General features: G+C 45.6%; 2 protein-coding genes across 2 annotated transcripts in view; one reads left to right on the top strand and one right to left on the bottom strand.

The window, feature by feature from the left end:
• The first annotated feature begins 251 nt into the window (after nt 1–251).
• SVOPL (SVOP like) lies at nt 252–16,056 on the top strand. The gene is made up of 14 exons (XM_074167480.1): nt 252–330; nt 1,440–1,531; nt 2,521–2,619; nt 3,074–3,145; nt 3,250–3,374; nt 4,868–4,931; nt 6,407–6,532; nt 7,927–8,055; nt 9,722–9,795; nt 11,353–11,555; nt 12,620–12,731; nt 13,815–13,896; nt 15,389–15,478; nt 15,847–16,056. Exons 1-14 carry the CDS (start codon nt 252–254, stop codon nt 16,054–16,056), a joined length of 1,557 nt encoding a protein of 518 aa, XP_074023581.1.
• Nucleotides 16,057–19,808: 3,752 nt separating this feature from the next.
• Nucleotides 19,809–22,144, bottom strand: part of TRIM24 (tripartite motif containing 24) — a 63,225-nt gene continuing 60,889 nt past the window's right edge. Inside the window, exons 18-19 of the mRNA XM_074164948.1 lie at nt 21,673–21,822; nt 19,809–20,568 (exon numbers count right to left, since the gene is read on the bottom strand). Of these exons, the coding sequence (XP_074021049.1) occupies nt 20,359–20,568; nt 21,673–21,822 (360 nt within the window). The 3' untranslated portion in view covers nt 19,809–20,358. The remainder of the gene's footprint in view (nt 20,569–21,672; nt 21,823–22,144) is intronic.

The raw sequence follows: 22,144 nt of genomic DNA, 5'->3' as shown, positions 1-22,144 counted from the left end.
TCTCTATCAGTTCATCTAACTTGCCTTCTGATGTTCCTATGTATTTTTCACAAAAAAACACTACGGGAAGGGACGTGTCCTAATAGCTGCCTGAAATAAACCCGTGTTTGAGCACATCTGAATGTTTCCACTCCAGTACAGGATGCTGCTTTGCTGGCTTATTGCTCAGATGGCTTTTTGACTGTCCAGAGGTTTCATAGTTAAATCCTAGTGTTGCCCGGCAGTGACGGTGGATGCCAGCAGGAGCTGAGATGGCCACTGCGTCAAAAGAGGCAGAAAATTCTATTGGCTTGGAGGAAATCCACATGGAAAAGCAAGAACCCTCAAAAGGTGGGATTGTATTGGCAAGACTAGAAATGTGGGTTTTCATTTAGTCAGGGTAGAGGGAGGGTCCCCAGTGCTCACACTCCAGCTACCTAAAACCACTGTACTTGGAGCCACAAGTATCAGCTTCACACTGCTCCTTCCCATCACAGACTGGTGGCTACTACCTACAGAAGTGGGAAGAGTTGGGTGTCTTGGTTTTTCTCAGGCCTCTGCTTTGTGTAAACATTTTACTATACTTGTAATTCAAGGCTTCTTTCATTTTGGAGAATTTATTTTTAAAAGAAAAATGTATTTTATTTCAAAAGCATTGTAAAGTGAAAGAAAATGTAGAAAAGCATAAAAAGAATAGTTCTGCATCAGAAAAAAAAAAAAAAAAAAACCAACAAATATTTTCTCCTGAAATTCTGCAGTAAGTTCTGTTCCATTTCACAGGTAATGTTGATGGGTTTGAGATGACTTAGTTGGGAGAAAAATGGCCTGACAGAAAAATTTATGTAGCTAAGACTTTACCTAAATAAGAACTTAAAAGTATACATACACTGAAAGCTTTCTGCCAGGTCTGTTTATAAAGTCATCCCAGCCCTGGTCTGCAGATGCTTCATTTGCTCCTGAAATGGGGCGGAAAAGTCAGGAATAAAGGCTTAGGAGATGAAAGTGAGCACAGAGTCCCTGGTTCTACTCGTTATGCAGGGCTCAGACCTGGGGCAGCCCCCAGCTCACATTACCCGTGCTGGGAGCAGGCCCATACCCCAAGGGTGCAGAGGGGCTGACACTCATGGCAGTTTGGGCAGGGGGAGGCAGTAGACCATTGCCCAGATGCAGCACCAGCCATGGGTTTCTGAAGCACTTGGGGTAACTCAGTACAAGGCTGTCCTTCCTCCATGCTTGCCCTGTCTCCAGCTGGCTGCTGTTTCAGCAACCCCTGATGTGCCTGGCCACCAGCTTGCCCAAGGGCTCATCAGTGGACACACAACCCCAGTAGAGGTATCCAGCCTTTTTCCTGGTGAGGTCCCACAGTAGCATGAAAAATATTCACATGTCTTAAAGAGGAGGCACAGTTTGGTTGCTGATGTGTTTTTTTATCTCTGCCTTTCTTTCCCTTTGGTGTTCAGGGCAGAAGACTTTTACAGTGGAAGAAGCTGTGGAAACCATTGGATTTGGGAGGTTCCACATCTTGCTTTTCCTGATTATGGGCAGCACTGGGGTAGGTGTCTGCAGCCATCTGCACTGGCCCAAAAAAATGCTTTTCTCATTTTCCTTATTACTGTGCAATAACAACTATTAGCATCATGGGTATATAATGTAGCCCATTTTTTTCACACGTACCTTCTCATGTAGGATTTCTGCTGTTGTCATCTTTGGCCAAAATCAATATTGGCTAAAACTGATATCAGACCTATTTCAGGGCAAAGCTGAGCAGGTTGGCCCAGAGCATCCTGGCCTGGGCCCTGGCCCGGTGCACTGACAGGGCACATCTTCAATAGTGCCTGAGGGTTACATTCATTCTCCCGACTGCATTTTTCATGCCATCTCCAGGGTGCCCAAATCCTGTGCAGTCTGGCACTGGAGGGCTGTCCTCCTCTCACCCGTGGCTACCTGAAAAAATTCCTAACTGCCAGAGTCTTGGGTTAATGGTATAACTGGTCTGGGAACTGGGGCAAAAGCCTGAGGCCAGGCTGGAGTAATATCCATGAGGATCACTGCAGCTGACGTGTAAAAGCCTCTAGCTATGTGTAAAAGATAGGCTCATTTCTTAACTGAAGACAGCTACTGGGGCAAATAGCCAATGGATTAATGAAGTTTTTAATCAAAAAGAATTTTAAGAGGTCATCTTTGTGTCAGATGCCCAAATTTATAGCTGGGTACCTAACCAAGCAGCTTGGTTTCCCAAGATAGTTGAGTTCCACTAGCACAGCTGGGTAAGAGTCTCTTCTGCAAAGGATGAGTCTTTCCCACCTTCCTAGACGTACACTGTACCTAGATACTCACTTTCTAGCTATGCCTTTCTCCCTTCCTTCCCTAGTTTCCAAGTCAGGCACAGGGCTCAGACCATTATGGAAGCACCGTGACTTCACAGGGCTGTTTAGACATGGTGGGATTGCCATGGCTCCAGGCGTGGTAGGATTGAGGGACTTTCCCCAGTGGGCTGCTTGTGACGTCCATCCTTGCTAATGTGTACATTCATTCCTGAAGGTGGCTGAAGCCATGGAAATCATGCTAATAGCTGTTGTGTCCCCTCTCATCCGATGTGAGTGGCAGCTTCAAGACTGGCAGGTGGCTTTAGTGACAACGGTGAGTGATTTGTGTCCCCCACATGCAGGTCATCCACTATGTGAGCATTGTCCAGGAAACCCACCACAGGCTTTGTAAAGTACATTTCCCAGTGGACCCAGTAAATTCCTAGGGCCTTCTCTCAGAGACAAGAACAGTACCATAACTGTAGAAAACTGGAAAGCAAACTGATGAGAGCACACGTCTGTGCCCAGAGCAATAATGCCAAAACAAGCCCCCACTTCCAGATTCTTATTTTGAAGTCCTTGCCATCCAACCCTCAGCTTTGAGGGTTGAAACAGTGAGTGTCTACATGGAGGAAGTCAACTGCTGAAGGCCACCTTGCCCATGGTTCTGGGCACCGCAGTTCATCCTGCTGCTTGGAAAGCATTCAACTCACTCACAGTTCAAAGCGCAGAGCTTCCCAGTGCTGCCGGGAGCAGGCCCTACACAGCTGTGTTTCAATTCCCCTCAGATGGTGTTTTTTGGCTACATGGTCTTCAGCATAGTGCTCGGGCTCCTCGCTGACAGGTATGGCCGCTGGAAGGTGAGTGAGGGCCGGGGGTTGCATGTCCTTTTCCCAAGTCCCATAGAAACTGTGCACCTGGCTGGACCCACAGTTTGATGACCGTAATTTTGCCCTTTTTGCAGATTCTGCTGCTCTCATTCCTTTGGGCAGCCTATTTCTCCCTGCTGACCTCGTTTGCCCCATCCTACATCTGGTTTGTGTTCCTGCGGGCCATGGTAGGAGGTGGCGTGTCGGGCCATGCACAAGGGTAAGGCCGTGCTTCGGTCCTCGTGGCCCGGGCAGCGGCAAGCCAACCTTCAGGAGGGGGTTAGCAGAGGCAACCACAGACCTGAGGGGGCTGAGTTTGCCGTGAGAAAGGCCCTCCAGCTCATTTTGGCTTGACCCTGGTGGAGCGCCTGGTTTCCCTCTCACTGAGCCTGATAAGCCATGGCTGCGCTGCAACCGGGAGGAGATGGCGGGGAAGGGGCACCCACGGGGGCTGGAAGGGGAAAGGGGAACGAATTCCCACACCGCCTTAAAACAAAACACCATTCTGTAATTTCACTGAATCCTGGTCTATCGACTTAAATTGCAGTTCCCAAGGTCTGCCAAGCCCAGGAATAGGGGGGGCAGCTGGTTTACATTAAGCCAGTGACAGAGGGATTATTAAGCACATATATTATAAAAACAATTAGACAGGTAACAGATGAGCAAAGGCTGCTTCCTCATAAAAAAGTCACAACAATTCTGCTTAAGTAGCAAATTCTTCTTGAACTGATGTAAAATGTTCCCATTTAAATTAAACTTTCTGCCCTGTTGGGGTGGACAAGGGAATGTGAAGGGGGAGAGGAGAAATTCACAATATTAACAACCACTTCACTAGGAGCCTGGCAAAATAAATTATTTCTTTTTACTCTCTCCGGGAATCAAATGCAACATTTCAGCACCTTCCATGGATCCTCGAAGCCTGGTTGCCGCCCACATAGGAAAGCCCAAAACTGGTTGCATTGAACCAAGAGCCCTTTGCCAAAGCTAAGGAAAGGATGGATATTGATGCTGTTGGAGGAGAAGGCACTGTGCGCCTGGGTCACACAGCCACTGAGCTCCGGGGGCTGCCTCCCTCGCAGGAGGACCCCCGTTCCCTGGCCATGGAGGCTACTAGTTGCCCTAATGAAGATAGAGGAAAATTGCACATTTTATAAAACATTTCAATAGCTGAGACAGAAGGAGCCAATGTGGGTCTCTCCTTACCCCTTTCTCTTTCCAGCCAAGGAAGCACAATTCACACCTGTGAGCTTGAGAGACATCAGTGCCAGGCCCTCCCCCAGGGGCTATCCAACCATTGGATAGAAGGTGGAATGGATTGTTTTCTTTATGTAACAAAAAAAAGATTCACTAAAAATTGCCCACTTCTGTAAACATGCTCTGTGTCTGTGCTGACACCTCCATCACCCCACAGGACCTTCCTGTAGGTTTTTTTGATGCCCAGACTACAGCGTTTACCTGCCTGTACCCTACAGCCATGGCCTGGATGGGTTTCATGCTGTCCCTCTCCCTTACATGTAATTTGGTTCCTGCCTGAGTGAAAGTCATATTGAGCAGGGATCCCCTGTCTCTGGGTTCTCAGTGCTGGAAGAGGGATAGTACTCTGTCTATGGGCAGCAAAGTCCAGCACGGACTGAGCTGAGCTGCTACTTGACTAGTACAGGAATTGTCTTTGTTGCAGTATTTCTGCTTTTTTTTCCCCCCCTTTTTTGCTAGGCTTATCATAAAAACGGAATTTTTGCCTACCAAATACCGAGGATACATGTTACCCTTATCTCAGGTAAGACTGAGCACATTACTATAGTTCTTCTAGCCCTGAGTCCCAGGAGATTTGTCCCACTGCCATTTGGAAGTGGAGTCTCCAGCATGTCAACTTTTCTCCCAGAGCACTCACACTTGTCTTGGTCTGAGCAAACGCCTGCTGCCTCTTACACCCTGGAGTGTGGTGTATGTGTTTTTAAAGATGCACACAGACAGCTGCCTGCAGAAAAAGAAGCAATTTCTCCTCAAATAATTAGATGCTCCAAACATTGCATGGGGACTTTGAGTGATGGCTGACACTCAGCCTCTCGGTTGCCCTATCGATACCTGTGCTGCCTGCTCTAACAAGGCTAGTGCTGATGGGCTTTCTGGCAAGCCCTGGGGCTAGCAGTGCCACTGGCCCCCTCGAGGACTGGGCTTATCCCTCCTCTCTCTGGACTTGTTTAATAACGATTTATTAACAAGGTGATTCCCAGATAAGGTCCTAATCTGTGCCTCTCCCTGTCCCTGCTCAGGGCTTTGTGTGGGGTAGGGATAGAATAGATAGTCCCAAATTAGTCCTGAGTTGTGTTGGGAGGATTGTGACCTCTTGCTGGGCAAAGACCACAGCAAGCGTGACTGGGGTTGTTGCTGACTCCAGATTTCCGCAGTGGGCACTTGCTGCGTGCGCAAATGAGCTGTGGAGGCCTCATCGAGCACATAAATTCATCTGACTGTTGAACCAAAAGTGTTTGTATATGGTCTTGGTGGCAGGGATAATTTGCTTTTCATTACTGCCTGTTTGACCCCAGGGCTTCATTACCAAAGTGTCATCAGAAACACAAAGGTTTATAAAATAGAAGACTCTTGTATTTCTCCCCAGAAATTTGTTATTTCTGCCCACAGATTACTCATGAACTTGCTGTGGCTTTTATGTATTTGTTTGTGCTTTGTGTTGGCTGAGCTCCCTTGGGTGGTCCCCTGGAAAGGGACGCATCTCCTCATGGCAACAAGTGAACTTTGGGGAGGAATGTACTTGCAGATTTGGGGCCAGATTCTCTGCTGGTATAACTTGGCATTGAGTCCACTGGAGACCCACCAACTTCCAGCAGTGAAAATCTGGCTTGTTTTTGCTCTCGATGCTTGTAAATCTGCTGCTTCCCAGCAGATATTTAGACAAGAGGAAAATTCAGGCACATGAGCATTAGCAGAGAAGTGATTGGAAGGACAAAATAAGTGGCTTTAAGTACAACAGTAGATACAGCTAGTTACCTGTTTTAATCTGGAGCTAATTAAGACTATCTTCAGCTGTCCCTCCCCAAATCCTTGTCTGTCTTTCCCTCTTTCCTTCAACCCAAGCTCAGCTTCTCAGACAGCTGCAGGATGGCTCGGTTTGAACTGCAGTGCTCCCCAGCACAGATCCCCACCTATCTGTGGAACCAGATCAAGAGGGAAGAAAATAGACCAATCATTGCTATGTATTCATGTTTTAACCTCTTTCTTTCCCTTGGAAAGGTGTTTTGGTTGGCAGGATCCTTGTTAATCATTGGCCTGGCCTCAGTGGTGAACCCAACCATCGGCTGGCGGTGGCTGATCAGAATTGCCTCCATCCCTGGCATCCTTCTCATCCTGGTGTTCAAGGTAGGAAGAGCTCCTCTCCCTGCCACACTGCCACTGACTTGGCATCTCCCCAGGCACCAACAGGCATTGTCCTCCAACCCCTGCAAGCCTGGGGCTGTCCTTGCCTCTTCTTTTCACCACCACAGCCCTCTCATCCTGGGTGCTTGGGAAGGTCCTGATGGATTGGGGGCTGAGGGCTGCAGACCAGCTGCTGGGGAGGTGTCACGCTGAGGGTGAAAGCTTGGCTTTGCCTTGCTTTGCAAAGCTTCTGGCTTTGCTGCCCTGCTGCAGTCCTCCAGCACCTGTATCCAGGGACCATGGTGGTGGGCCAGGCATCAAGAGGAAAACACACTAGACAGGATGTGCAAAAAAAATCACAAGTCTTATCTTCAGTCCAGTGCTTGCCACAGCTCACCCTCTTCAGTCTTTACACTTGCCAGGGCAGAGGAAAGAAGCCTCAGTAAAGGGTTCACAGAGTAAATGGGTGTCAGGGTCAACCACAGCTTCCTCAGGTTAACTTCAGAAATATCAGCCTTGGACATGAGGATCATCTTATTTGTGGGGACTGACATGGAAAATCCCTACTTAGAGTGCTCATGGGCACTGTAGTGCTAAGCTGTGGCTGGTGCAAACTGTGCAGATGTGAAATCCCTTCTTGCAGCTGAATGAATGCACAAGTACACCTGGGGTGCTACCTGGGCAGCCAAATGCAAGGTCGCTGTGAATGTCCACTCGTATAATTTTGTCATTTGGGATTCTTGATTATTTTGACCAAAAAAAAAATGGGTAGCAAGAGCTTTTAGTCCAGAAGAAAAAAAAAGACACAGTCAGCATACTTACCTTTAAAAAAGGAGTCTTTAGTTCCTATTTCAGTGATACACATGTAATTGTTTATAATTTAATGGAGACATAATTTAATGAAAAGGTACTTAATTTTGGAAAGAGCACCAGGTGTGGGTGAATGTTGCAAATGCTAGTGATGAGTGAGTTTGTTCCTAAATTTCATCCATGTCTTCCTATTTTTAATGGTCGTGTTGAGTCTTCCAAGACTTTTGCTTAAGTGACATTTGCCTCATCCCATTTTAGAATTCCAGTTAAGGGTTGTTTTTGTTAAACCTGCGTCTTTGGCTTCCACCTCTCACAAGTGTTTGCCACAGACAGCTCAGTAGCAAACTCCTGGGAGCTAGACCAAGAAATGGGTTTGTTGGGCAGGGTGAGCCCCCCAACATGGGCTATGGGGAGCTGGGACACACAGGCATGCCCCAGGACATGGCTGGGGAGGAGGACAGAAAAAAGGCTGCTCCATCTCAGGCAATGCCCTGTGCTAACCTGGTTGGGCTCCTGGGGAGGACAGGAAGCTGGGTTGTGTGGACAGAGAGGTGCAGAAAGGCTTTCTGATGCTGCTCTGCTTTCAGTTCATCCCCGAGTCGGCACGGTACAACATCTCCATGGGAAACGTGGCGGCTGCCATGACCACACTGCAGAGGATAGCCGAGATGAACGGGGCGACAATGCCTGAGGGGGTGCTGAGGGAGCCCACCAAGGTAAGCTGATCCCGCAGTGCTGCCTGGCCCCCCCTGTCCCAGGCAGGGCTGACAGCATCTGGGTTTCAGGGAGGGAGCAGGACTGCCAAGCATGTCTCTCTGCCTCAATCCCCCTCCTCGCCTGGTTTCTTTCCAAACAACTATTGAATGTGATGATGAAGATGTTATTTTTCTTTTGGAGACAGAATAATCTCGGTCCTCAAAATGGAATTGAGTTTTCTGCATATTTTTTTATTTTGCTTTCATTGTGTTCACTCAGAAAAATATCATGCTGAGAAAAGATTTGCTTCCTTTACTGCAAAAATGGCTCCCGGAAAAGTGCGTTCCTCCTTATTGCCCATCCATCCCTCGGGGTGTCCCCTGTGCTGTGAGACCTGGGACCTGCCCCTTGGCATCCCTCTCAAGACTATGTCTGCCCAGGTTGCAAGGGTCCCTACCATGAGGTCACCTCACCGCTCCCAGAGGCTTCTCCCAGCCCTTGGCTGAACTTGTCCACTGGGTCCCGGTAGCCCAGGTCCCTGAGTGTGGAGCCACAGACCAGTGGACGAGGGTCAAAGCAGGAGAGGCCGTTTCAGAGCTACCACCGTTTACACCTGTAAGCAGCTGAGCAGCTCAGGAGTTGAACACTACTGGACCAAAAAGCCCAAAAGAATGTGTGGGTGTTGGAGGTGGGGCAGGAGAGGAGCTGGGGGCCAGGTGCCCCCCAGGCTGTTCCCCCTTATCCCCTGTCTGGGCCCTGCTGTTTGCAGGGTGGGAGGACTTACTCAGGTGGCTCCTTTAAACCCCAAGAGATGAAGATTGGACAAAACTATTGTCTAGAGCCTCAGAATTATTTTTCAGCTCTTAAGTCCCTTTCCTGGACCTCTTTGCTGCTTATTCAATCCCACAGGCACCAAGCATTGTCCGTAGCAATTCATGCAAGATGGTGCTATTGTATTGGAATTAACTAGGATTAAAGCTTCCCTGTAGTTTAATTGAATTTATGTAATGGACCCACATTGGCTGTGGGGAGGGTTTTTGTTAGTTGTACACCCTCTCAGGCTTAACCAATGATGAGGAAAATGAAAATAAAGCCAACCCAAACCGTCCCTGTGAACTGATCTCCCCTCGGTGGTGGGATGCTGGGGCAGCTGCTGGCTCATGGGGAGCAGCGGGGCTGGCAGAGCCCCCTGGTGCCTGCATGTCTCTTTGCTCACTGGCATTTCAGGCCTCCCAGCAAGATGTACATGGCCACAAACTTGCTCCACAGGCGGAGCAGGAGATGCTGGGCCTCTCTCCCCAGCACATGGGTCAAAAGGAGCTGCCAGCAGCCTGGCAGTGCTGGCCCCCAGCAGCAACCAGGTCCCCCTCCAGCACTGTGACGGTCGTGCTGGGGCCAGACTGCTGGGGGCTGGGGTGGTCCTGTGGGGGCCGGGAGAGCTCAGGGTGTTCTCTTTTCCTCTCCTCCACCCTTTGCGGCTCATCCTCCTGTGGGCATCCTTTGGGTAGAGGGGCTTTCTCCTCCAGAGGGCTAATGGGGTGCTGTGTTGTGCCGTCAGTCTGTCTGTGCCATCAGCAGCCTGGGGTGAGGGCAGGGGGGGGCTGGGGTACCAGCTGCTGCTGCAGAACACTCGTCCCTGTATAAAAGATGCCTTTTTAAAAACTATTTCTCTCAAACAATTTGCAGGAAAGGAGAGGAAGATTCAAGGACCTCATGCACCCCAAGTACCTCAGAACTACTTTGCAGATATGGATCATATGGTAAAAAAAAACAACTTTTTTTTCTTCTCTTGCTTATCAGCTCATTCTCTCAGTTGAATGTATGCAGGGAGCAGAAGCCACCCATTGACTCTGCCATTACAAGGCACTTCTTCTGCCTCAGGAGGCGGCTGCAGATCCTTGGCAACTTGAGGGGGAATATGTGGGTGTGGGTCACCACAGGCTTGTCCTGATCTCAGCCCATGCCTCAGACACCCTGTCTTGGTTGGTGCTAACATAGGCAAAAAAAGGCTGGACATCCAAGATGGTGCAGGGCACCATGAGACCTTTCTCAAGACAGGGTGGCTCAGGGGAGGTGGGGTGGGAGCCAGGCAAGAGCTGCAGGATCAAGCCCACGCCTGCCAGCAGTGTGCCCCAGCCATGTGCCTTCCCCTCTTGGCGTAAACTTGTTCTTTGCAAGAGGAGGACAGCACCTTTGCAGGCCACTCAATGTATCAGTGAAATAGGGCTCCAACAGAAACTCATTAACCGTTACCAGTGCCACTGGCTGGGGAAAATTAAGATTGAAGAGAGACGGGTTTCATATGCAACATTCCTGGTAGCTGTATGCGAGGGTAATGCATGTTTCATTGACTTTGCTGTCCGGAATGGACATGTATAAATAATGGGTCTATGGGAACTCATTGACCCAAAGTGTTGCTAAGTCAGGCCTTGAATTTTTTATGTTTTTTCCCCCCTCAACTTGTACAAGTGTTACAAAATATCTTTCTTTTTGTTTTTTAATCCTCCTTTCTCTCCTAGTCCCCCCCACAAGGAATCGCTGGGGTGTTCTTGGCTTTGCATTCCTGCACCCACCCGCGCCATGTCCCGAGCATCCCCCATCTCCCCAGGCAGCTCATTTCCTAGCTTAGATTCTGCTGCTTGTTTCTGAAACTGCCAGGGGGGGACAAAAAAGTGAAAATTACTTCCCGGCCTGCTTATGATTAGGCATATGCTGAATTACTTGATAATGACACAGCCAGGCTGCCATCACCAATGCTGTGCTCTTGACAGCCAGCCAGGGTGCAATGTGAGCTTCTCCAGTCAGTTAATGAAAACTCCTTTTCAAAATCCCTGGGCAGAAAGGATAAGGACTTTAAAAAAAAAAAAAAAAGACAACCTGGACAGTTTCTTCATGTGAGCTGATGTTGAGACTCCCTAGTAGGGTCCCCCCCGGCCAGGGAATGGTTTGGAACTCTCTCCACTTGCAGCCCTGCATGAGGAAAGGGACCGAAGGGGCATGCTCTCCCTGGCATGACAGCAACAGGTCACCTGGTGCAGAGCAAGAAACAGCACTAAGGGACAAGTAAAAAGATGTGCTACGAGCTGGGGTGAGGTCCTCTGAAGAAGAGAGGTGCATGGACATAGGTGGTAGTAGTGTGCTGTGCATGGGGTGACCAGCGACCTGGTGGGTGCCCAAGTCACTGCTGGGTTAAGGAGATCTATCACACAGAGCTGGTGTACACAGCAGGGGCCCCAGGGTACCAAAAACCTGTTGCCTTTCAGTCTCCTCACCTTCCCTGTCACGTTCACCACTCACTGCAGCGTTTTCCCCTCCAGGCTCGGCATAGCTTTCGCTTATTATGGTGTCATCTTGGCCAGCGCTGAGTTACTGGAGCGGGACGTTGTCTGTGGCTCTGCGGCACCACCAGTGCAGGACCCTGGCGACGACTCTGAGGAGAGCCACAGCCCCTGCCACTGCCGCTTGTTTGGACCTGCTGCCTACCAGACCATGATCATCAGCACAGTCGGAGAGATCGCACGTAACCCCTTCTCCCCTCCCTGCCGGTTCCTTTTCACAGCCAGCCAGTACTCCCTGCAAAGCTTTTAGCTGTGCATGCACTTGGTGACGTGCCAGAGGTTGAAATGTCCTCAGCAATGCTGGCAAGTGCCAAGCTCAAGCTCTTCAAACGGAAGGTCTGGGGCACAGGCCATGGGCTGTTAGCAAGGGGCAAGGGAGGGCATTGCTCCCCAGGTGAATAATGCAGCTTCTGATGGCAGCATGGGTCCTTCCAACAGCAGAGCCAAAGATCTCCTTTGCAGTTAGTACGTACTGACAGCCTTGGTTGGATTCCAGGGAAAAACTTCTCCTAACTTACCAGAACCAAGCTTGGCTTCCCAAATTCCCAGACCTGTACTTTTTTGCTGCAGTAAGGGACAGCTAAGTGTCCAGGGAATCCGCAGCAAACCAAAATGCTCCCTGGTGCAGCCTGTTGGGGAGCAGTGGGGAGTGGCAGGATGGCCCAAAGGCACCCATGTAGTACCCTTGAGAGAACTTGGCACTGCGTGTGGGTCTAGTATTGCAACAACCCTGGGAGGTGAACGTTTTCCCTGGTTCATGTCTCAGCAACTGAGCTACAAAGCCACCAGGTGCTGGGTCCTGGGCTGAGACCAGTCCAGGGATGCACCCTTGGCTCCTGGAGGGGACTCAAGGGGCCACACTCTGGATCTCACTGTTTGGCTGGGCTGTGGCCAGAGGGATTGAAACCACCCAGGCCTGTCATGGTCACCCAGAGAGTGCCTTCCTTGCATGGCTCAGGGCAGGCACTGGTGTCCTGCTGCAGTACAGCAGCGCAATTTCTGAGAAGGACAGGCTCCATCCATCCTCTGTGGGTAAGAACAAAGAAAAAAGGGGCATGGCGGCAAACTCCAGGGTTTGGGTATTACAGGAAGGGAATTACAGGGTTTGTACATTTTTGTATGGCATTTTGTAGGTGCTGGGAGTGCAGAGAGGTGTTTTTGAGGCACACTGCATAAGGTCTATCAAGCCAGACAATCACTGCAGTTAGGTCATCTAACATTTTACGGTTTTCCTTTTTGTTTCCAGTAAATCCTTTGAACATTCTTGGCATCAATTTCCTCGGAAGACGGCTGAGCCTGTGTATGACCATGGGATGTACAGCGCTATTCTTTCTTCTCCTTAATATCTGCACCTCGAGGTAGTCTCTCAGCATGGGGGCGGTGTTGGTGGAGGGGGTGCAGTGCTGTGGGCAGAGGGCAGTACCTGTGGTATTCTCAGGTCACCAATTGGCCAGGTCTATAAGACCTGAAACCCGCCTCTGATCAGTTCCCTGCACTTCCTGAGAAAGCTGTGGCAGCAGATGCTGTGGTGGAGGGGTGTGCAGAGCAACTCATTCGCCCCCATGGCTTTCCCTAAGCAAACAAGCAGCTGCTTTCTAGTGCAGTTTGGAAAATTAAAAGTGATGTGAAGAACACGCACCATAAAGAAGTCGTATCTTTTTTTCAGTCTCTTTTCCGTTCCCTTTCTTTCATTTTTGGCAGTTACATATGTCTCTTCTAACTTGTAGAGTCGGGCTCCTCTAACTTGTAATGCTTCAAGGGGAAGGCTGCCATGAGTGCTGCAATTATCAGTTTGATTTGTGAGGCTGTGCAAGAAAGACCCCTCTCAAGCTTGCAGAGCTTAACGGTTACTGAAAATCAGGATGGCTTCAAGATGAAGTTTCCTCTGAACTGGCTGGTAGCCTGATGGCTGCCTGCCAGCGGCGTACAGCCCTGCTGCCTGCCTCATGGGCCACTGGCCCTGGAGGGCAGCTGAAACACTTGGGAGCTGGACTGGGAGGCTGCAAATAGTCGTTAAGCTAAATGAGCCCCCGTTAGGAAGCTTACAATCATTCTCTAAGGCATTGGCCTCTCTGCTGCTATTATTATTTTTAGTTTTCCGTGAAACTGAGCCTGCCCATCATATTTGTTTGCAACAGTTTTGCAGAGGAACGAAAAACAAGGGCTGGGCTAGAAGACTTGACCATAATGCTTGAAGGCACCAGCTGAACTACTATGGTCCGTTCCCTCCAGCCTCTAACACTGGCCTAAAGGAAACCTAACATGCAATAGACTGTTGTCAAACATGCCTAAAGATTATACTTGTCAGAAATCAAATTTTCCTTACCCTTTCCCTTATATCAAGCTGGTAAAAGCCTTAGCACAGTGCCTCTATTGGATTGCATCTCTGCTGAGCACCGTTCAGTGATACTAACTCTTTGCACACACGGTTTTCTCTCTAGCACAGGCATGACTGGATTCCTCTTCATGCTGCGTGCCTTGGTTTCAGCAAACTTCAACACCATCTACATTTACACAGCAGAGGTGGGTCCTCCTGAAAGTACGTTAAGCTACTCTGGGGCATGAAAGACCATTTGCCTGTATCCAGGAAAGCTGCCATATTTATTGACTAGTTAGAGTCACCTTCCCGAACTACGTATCTCTGGCTTCTGGCCACACTGTTTTCATATGCAAGATCAGGAAAGGAATCAGAAAACTAGTTGGAGATGGCAAAAGCAGGTGGCAGATGAGTGCCCAACTGAGCCACCTGTTGGTCAGCTACTACAAAACGTTATCTTTGAGGGTGTTGTGTACCACCGTCTTCCAAACCCCACAATCTTTTCCCTCCCCAGCCCCTGCGGTTAGAAAATAGGCTATCACTGAAAGGAACCTTTTCCAGCGCTTAAGGGACTGATGTAGTAGCATAAGGTAGTATTTGAGGTTATATATCTGATTTTTCTCACCTAATGGAAATTGCTGTGTTGTGCCTGCAAATAGCTTTAATTCTTCAGAGACCTTGTCTTTCAGACAATTTTGGAGCCATGAATTCCATGGGCTAAGTATGCATTCATGGGTTGTTTCGTTGTTCTCTTTTAAACATTTGTGTGGAGTTAAATGTATTGCTTTATAGATTAAGTGATAAAAAGTAAGCAGAAGTAGCTCCCTGAATTGGCCTGATGCTATAGTGTACTACTAAAAGAAGTATTTAAGCATGCCCCAGGCTTTAGTCCTGAACTGGATACTCCTGATGTAAAGACCGTTGCTGCAACAGCCATATCATAAACCAATATTACTCACAATTTAATCAATGATCAAAACCAAACCTGGAAATCCTCTTCCCGACCACATGCGGACTCCTCTTGAATTGCCTTACCTTCATCGGCTTGGCACAGTAAAGTATTTAAACAAAAGCTTACAGGAGTATACTTGCTGAAATCTATTGACATTGATAGGACTTAACTAAAGTGAAACAGAACACATGCTTTATTAGCACAGGTGTTTGGGAGATGTAAAAAAGAAAATACACAAACCACATTATTCCAAGCCTGGAGGTTTCTTATTGGGAAGATTCTTATTCTGTTTTTCCTCCTTCTAAACAAAAGTGCTGTTGATAAAAACAAACAGGCAGTCTTGAAGACTGCAGACAATACCCTTTCTTCCTGCTTTCCAGATACAAGGCCTGACAACATAAATTGAATTCCTCCTTTAGCACCCAACCTCTCCTCTGTGACTTTGATGTGAGCTGCCCAGCACAGCTGGGAGAGGGGGCGGGGAGCAAACAGCAGGAGGACCACATCCAGCATTTATTGACTTGCCCTACAACTCTACTTGGGGCAAAAAAAAATGGCAGATACATAATGGCACAAACAAGACTCAAAGGAGCCTTTATTTCTTCTCATACCTTAGCCCACTAGCTGCCCTTGATAATGTAATGGGTGTCTCTGCAGAAAACCTTTAAAAAAGGAGAAAGGAAAAATAAGGACACATATCACAGATCATTGTTGCACTAATCCGATTTCTTTCTTTCCCATTTCAGGTTTATCCCACCACAATGCGAGCTCTGGGGATGGGAACAAGTGGGTCCTTGTGCCGTGTTGGAGCTATGGTGGCCCCATTTATATCACAAGTAAGAGCAGGCTTGACAATGTTGGTAAACATTGTGCCAATCATCGCTATTAAATAGGCAGAGATGCCCCTGAAGTTCACAACAACAAAACAAACCACCACCAAAGAGATGTATTCAATTCTGCCCCTCCGCTCATTAGTTCTTTAGCTGGTGTTTATACAGAGTATTTATGTGGTCTTTGCCAGCTGGAGATGTGCAAAAAAATCTCTTCCCAGAACTCAGCTTGCTCGTATTTACTTTCAAGACATTGTTTTTCTATTGTCGAGTCTCTCAGGTGTTTGTGACCTTTTGTCCACTCTTTAATTCCTAATTAACTGCCAGCCCCCCATACCACTGAGCTGATGTTTGAATTGTTCTTCTGCCTGCAGGTTCTAATGAGCGCTTCTTTCATTGGGGCCCTGTGTCTTTTTGCATCTGTGTGCATCGTGTGTGCAATCTCAGCCTTCACGCTGCCCATCGAGACCAAGGGCAGGGCACTGCAGGTTTGTATTATCGCTCCAGGACCTCCTGTGTATCTACATGCTATTCAGAAACCCGTAGATGATAATTCAGGCAGAACTCAAACCAAATTCTTCTGAGAGGGTTCGTAAGGTGAAATAAGGCCTGAGGCAAGCAGCTTAAAGCACTGTCACCCTAGTCGTTTCTCATAAAGGAACAAACCAGAAGTCCTGCCCTAGCCCCATCTCCCTTACGCCAGTAAATTAGCTTCAGCTACTGCACTCCCCTCTTTGCTTGCATCTCCAGTCCTGACTTGAAGTTCACGGGCACATATTCTGGTCTGCCTGTGCTGTAGGGAGAGAGGACAGCAGATATAAGTAATACCTTAAACTACTAAAGCCTTTTCTTTATCATATTCAATTCAAAAGCCCCAGTTGCATCAGTCTGTTAGCTAAGCCCTTGTGGCTAGTATTTCCTAAAAATCAATCAGCCAAAACATTAAGCACAAAGATTAAAGGAGGGAATTTTAACTTCAGACAGCCTCCCATGCAGAAGTCACACTAGTTTAACTACAGGCAGTGGTAAGCAGTTCTGGCATCCATTGATTCAGTTACAGCAGCATGGAAATTTTCACGTCGTGCACGCAGCTGCCCACATCACACTGCCTGTTGTTCTGCAGTCTTACCTGCGTAAACTAAAGACCATGGACTAAATAATCCACATTCTTCAGCAGCCTAGAGCAAGACAGATGTTTGATCAAAATGTTTTATGTGGGCTTCAGAACCAGACTTTAAAAAAAAAACATATATACAAACACACACATATGACATATATACACACACTTAACTTCATTGGGTCACATCTTCTAGGTTTCCCCAAGGTGTACAGGACAGTTAATCTTCAGATTTTCAGAAAAGCAACATATGAATTGTTGCCTGCTTCTTGAAATGCTTGTCTTTTAGAAATGCTTGTCTTTTATTTTTTATGTAATTTAAAATATCTATATGATATTCTATAAAAGACTGTGGAAAAAATAATCAAAATGTAAGTAAGTAAGGAAGCGGTCAAAGCAACTTATTCTTCCCTTGTGGGTGAAATTCAACCCTATGCACAGAGGCCAGAGAGCCATTTAGGCCTTCAAATGGTTGGATTTACAATAATTACTAAGCAAAACATTTCATTAAAACTGCTTTAGACATAAAAGAAAAGCTTTGATTCAGCTACAGTTGGATTAACTTTGGCTAGCAGCGGTCAAGATAAATGGGAGCATAATGATTCCTTAATAGTATTCCCCTTTTTCCTGGGGATTTAACTCAATAGCATTATTATCCTTATTGTTACAAATAAGAGTTATAAGCTCCAGTTTCTGGCCTTTACATGCACAAGTCAAAAGGATGGAAAAATAAAAATGTGCAGAAGTAATTGTGTAATCGGTGAAGCCACCATTAGATCTTAAATTCAACTTGCTAACTCTAATGTCATGGTCATTTCAGACGTTACATTTGTGTATGTTGTCACTCAGGGATTGCTGCATCATGACTGTTGAACATATTGTCCAAGTACCTCACACAGTACAGTCATCCAATCCATACAAGAATGTAAATACATAATGTAAAAGCTCTTTTAACATGGCAATATTTAGTCCTAAGGCTCCAGGCAATAGATGTGCTCCTTAAAGCTAAGTCTAAATGAACCAAATAAATAAAAAATATGTAAGTAGATTTTTGTGAAATCTGGACAGTAACATTTGAAAAGGCCTATCTACTCTTGTTTCAGTTTATTAGAACAGCATCAGTCCTCTCTCAAAGCAGTCAAGGGGATTGCCTATCAGAGGCGAGACCTTTTGGACATATCCAAATGCATATTATTTTCCCCTGTATCCATTTCTGTTGGTTTTCATGTGCGTTTTATTAATTTTATGTATTTTTTTTCTTTTCCCTTTTTAGCAAGTAAAATGAAAATGAGTGTTTGATGTTGGATTGGGTAGGAAAGAAAAATAAACCTTTGGAATCTGTCATTTCCTGTGAGCTGCGTTTGATGTGGATTGCTTCTCCATACCATTCATTTCCATTATTAAAAATTGTAACTGAACAGCGTAGGAGCTATGATTTATATAGACTAATGGCAAATTTCTCAAGGACATTCCCTTTCTTTTGATTCAATAAATAGATACTTTCTACCTGTTCCATGAAGTGAGATGAAGACTCTCTGCTACTAGTGCTGTTAGTAGTGACATTACATGAACAAAAAAGAAAAAAAAGGGAAAACAGCCATCATTCAGTGGATTGAGGCAAAGGGGAGAAAATACATAAAGTAGATACGGTCTTTGCCATAGCAGCTTGAAAGTATATAGTGCTTTCCTTTAAAGACAATTTCTGAGGATTCTTAGGGTGACATCCAAGACCACAAAATGAAAGCTCAGTCAGATTTTTCCAGTGGATTATTTAAACAGAGACATTTTCAAACAGTTTACAGCAGACAAATAAGTAACTGGACTGCAGAAGTACATCTATGCTCCTCTCCCCAGTATTTTCCACTGGGAGAACAACTTGAGCGTGAAGATGTATAGGTGTCTAACTTCACCTCTAAATGCACTAAGCCTCCTAATAAATCTGTACTTGCAACATACAGTCCAGAGAAACACACAGCACCTTCTTCTGGAAGCACCATTGAACTTGGTGGCAGGGTACCTAGGACTTCTAGGCATTACTATATCTTTAAGACTTCAAATGTTGCAATAGAAGTGTCTCTTGCTTCTTAAGTTCGTGCTACTGTAGTGTGCGCTGACCACACCTCTTTTGGTAGAACGGTCTCCCTCACCATCTCATTCGGCTCCTTCACATCTCTTCCTTTTTTTCTGGTACTCTGGGATGGTAAAACTCCTGCTACAAGCAACTCTCTTCAGGTAATAGAAGAGAGTAACAAAAAAAAAAAGAAAACAACCAAAACCAAATACACACACAACCCCCCAACAAAAATGGAAGGAAAAAGGAAAAATAAATGATTACCCTGGGCACCTTAAATATTAACCACATGATCATGGCAGTATCTCATCTGATGGGAGGCAAAAACAAAAAAATAAAAGGGCCTTTTTTCTAGGTGCATATGTACACAGCAGGGAGGCATAAGCAGGACTTGTATCTAGTCTCTTCAACGATCTCTTCACAGCACCACACCACTGCTACACAGCAAGTCAAAAGCAGGCTTGTGTATACTCTGATGTCTTCACAATTCCACCTACAAAATTCTGGCACAATTGGAGCTCAATTAATTCAAAAGGCTGCCTGCTCTCCCCAAAACTCCAGTTTTCATTCAAGATGACAAAAATGAAGAGTATAAACCAATTGCTGGAGCAACCATAGACAAGTACTTCTCCAACTCTTCAATCTCTGAGGGCAGAAAACAACCACCTATATCGTCAGTGCTTCTGGAAAGTAGCAGAACAAAAAAAAAGTAACTTGTCCTCACCTTCTGGTGATTTTAACAGGACAGATGAAGGGTTGAAGTGCAGTATCTTTCTTTTTTCTTCACATCTTCAAACTTGTGTACTTCCAAGTGAATATCGACGCTGGCTGCATTCTGACAACAACACTTTTAGAAATTGGGAAAAATAACAAGAGCTTGTGGACAGAAAGGATGCTTTTTACCCCCTCTCTCTAAAGAGACACAAAGACTGACTAAGTTACAAGCAAACATTTTTCCCTTCGAGACTTTTCCATCAACTCCATTAAACAGCGGCACATCAAATTTGAGACTCCTTTAAACAAAATAGTACAGAAATACCATTGTTTCTTGCTGGTGGTGAGAAAAATGGCGCAACATAAAGTATTCTGTCCTTTACTTCCTCCATTAAAAACTCTCAAACAAATTCTTTTTTCTTTTTTTTTTTTTTAAAGTTATTTTTAATACACTCCCTTGCATTTTAAAATTACCAATAACTTCTTTGGGGGCAACTACACTTTCATTGTACCAGTCAGTATTGCAGGACAATAATATTACACCATCTGTTTTCATGGCTTGTGTTAAATACAGTACAAAGAAATCAAATTATGGCCAGCCACATGCCTTTGGTAAAATTAAAAGTCTGGTGAGATCACATTTTTTTCAAACTCAGAAAGCCACATGTTGAACCCATGTAATGTTTTAAAGTTCAGTTCTATACAAACTCCTTTTCTTCCTCAAAGTAAAGTTAAACAGCTGTCACCCCACACAAATGGCAATTTCTGTGCTGCTCCAGAAGTACGATGAAAGTTTGGAAATTCAGAAAAGCTCTCCTCATGCCTTGATCTCCATTAGTTTCGTGTTTCAGACAAAGGGTAGAATGTCTAGTAAATATCCACAAACCTACAAGTCAAAGCAGTTGTGATCTTTCCCCTTTTCACAATTAACAGAGATAAATATTCTTAGTTTTTAAAAAAACTTTCTGTAGTAACACATGCGGCTCATTTAAGCAACTGACGGTCTTCTCCTTTGAGGCGTTTTTTCCGGGGCTGTACAAAGTCATCATCCGAGTCATCAGTCAGTTCTGGATTATCTTTTTCACTCTGGCAGTTGGGTTGTACAGGAAACTTTCTGTCAGGATAAAGGTTCCTTAGAAGTTCTTCAAAGTATGCTTCAAGCTTCATGCCGGCATCAGCCACTTCTGAATCAGGCTGTGGGGTGAATTAACAACATCAATGCATCACGAAATAGCTTTATACTTAGATCACACTAGGTCTTTTAGGTGCTTTTACATACTACAAGAAATAAAACTGAAGTAAGAATGGCACCTGTGGAACACATGGTCCCAAAGAGCACAAGCCTGCAAAACAGAGGGCGAGGATAGATATTTTGGCCAACATCCTCAATGTCTTTTTTCTCTGATGGATTATCACAGAAGCCAATTGCAAAAGCCATACTGCCTGCGTTCTGAAAGCTATATAAAGAGGTTCTAAAAACTCTTAAATCCTGATTAAAAAAAAAAAAAAAAAAAGGTTGGGTTATGCTGTGAAATATATAGGTATGCTTTCACGGTGCTGAAGTATTTTGGAATGTCTGCTTGAAATGCTAGAATTTCTCTAGCTTACAGACCTTTCATAATTATGGTGAAAATATTACTAGGATAGATGATCATTATGACCTGGAAGACTAGGCAGTCCTAAACTCATCCATAGCCACCATGGCTGATCAGTTTCGTGAAGCAGAGGTCAGCATGGCAGGAAGCATTTCCAGGTATCAACGGTGACGGGATGAGAATTCCATTGAGCCCACTCAGAGGAGCCTTCATTCCCATTGTAATTCTCTCTCATTTTGTGGTCCACTCAGTACCTGCATACCTTTTTCACCGTATGTTCCCTTCTGTGCAGTGAGGGATTAATAACAATCACTCAGCATACAACTAGAAATCCTAAGGGTGAGTACAGACCTCCCAGAATGCAAATCCAACTGAATTTAAGATTTGAGGCAAGGAGGATTAAACCAATTTTTAAACCAAATGTCCACCATTAACCTCTATGATGTAAAGAATTGTCCTATTTTTTACCTGCTGTCCTGCCAATCAGCTACCTTGTTTGTTACAATCTTCCTTCCTTCCATGGAAGTATCTCCACTGCATAGTCTTATAACACCACAGTAGTTTCAAATGTGACCTATGTTTTCACTGCAGTCGCATCATCAAAATAAGTTTAATACAATAAATTCTTGTGTTTGAAGTTCTACCCCCACTGCAGTTTTCCCGAAAGCAACTAAGCCTACAAAACCAGATTAAAGTATCTAACCTCATTAAATTCAGCACAGTTTTGGAAAATCAGTCTGAAATCAGCCACAAAATCTTCCAGCTTTGTGTAGAATGAATTGGTCACTTCAAGTCTTTTCTTGATGGTTGACAAGTCCATAGGCTTTTTGATTATTTTGTAGTAATCAGGAACCTAAATGGAGAATAAATTTTTTTTACCAAATGCAGTCATGTTCATTACTTATTGTTTTATAAGCCTTTAGCTCTGAGAGAGGGAAGGATTTAGTCTCATCTTCAAAGTAGAATTCTAAGATATAAGAATTGTACTTTTAACATATACACAGACAGTTTCTGAAGTAACAGTGACGTATACTAGTTTTGCTGGCTAAAAAATACTCCTTCCAATGCCTATTTTAAAATAAAAGAAAAACAAATAAAAACCCCACCTACATTCACTATATACGATAGAGCAACTGATTTGGACATTTTTTTGGATGTAGTCAAATGAGCCATCT

This window comes from Numenius arquata, chromosome 2 (assembly GCF_964106895.1).
Source record: "Numenius arquata chromosome 2, bNumArq3.hap1.1, whole genome shotgun sequence".
Taxonomy (NCBI): Eukaryota; Metazoa; Chordata; class Aves; order Charadriiformes; family Scolopacidae; genus Numenius; species Numenius arquata.
The sequence above is the reverse complement of the archived record's forward strand: the minus strand, read 5'-3'. Positions and strand labels throughout refer to the sequence as shown.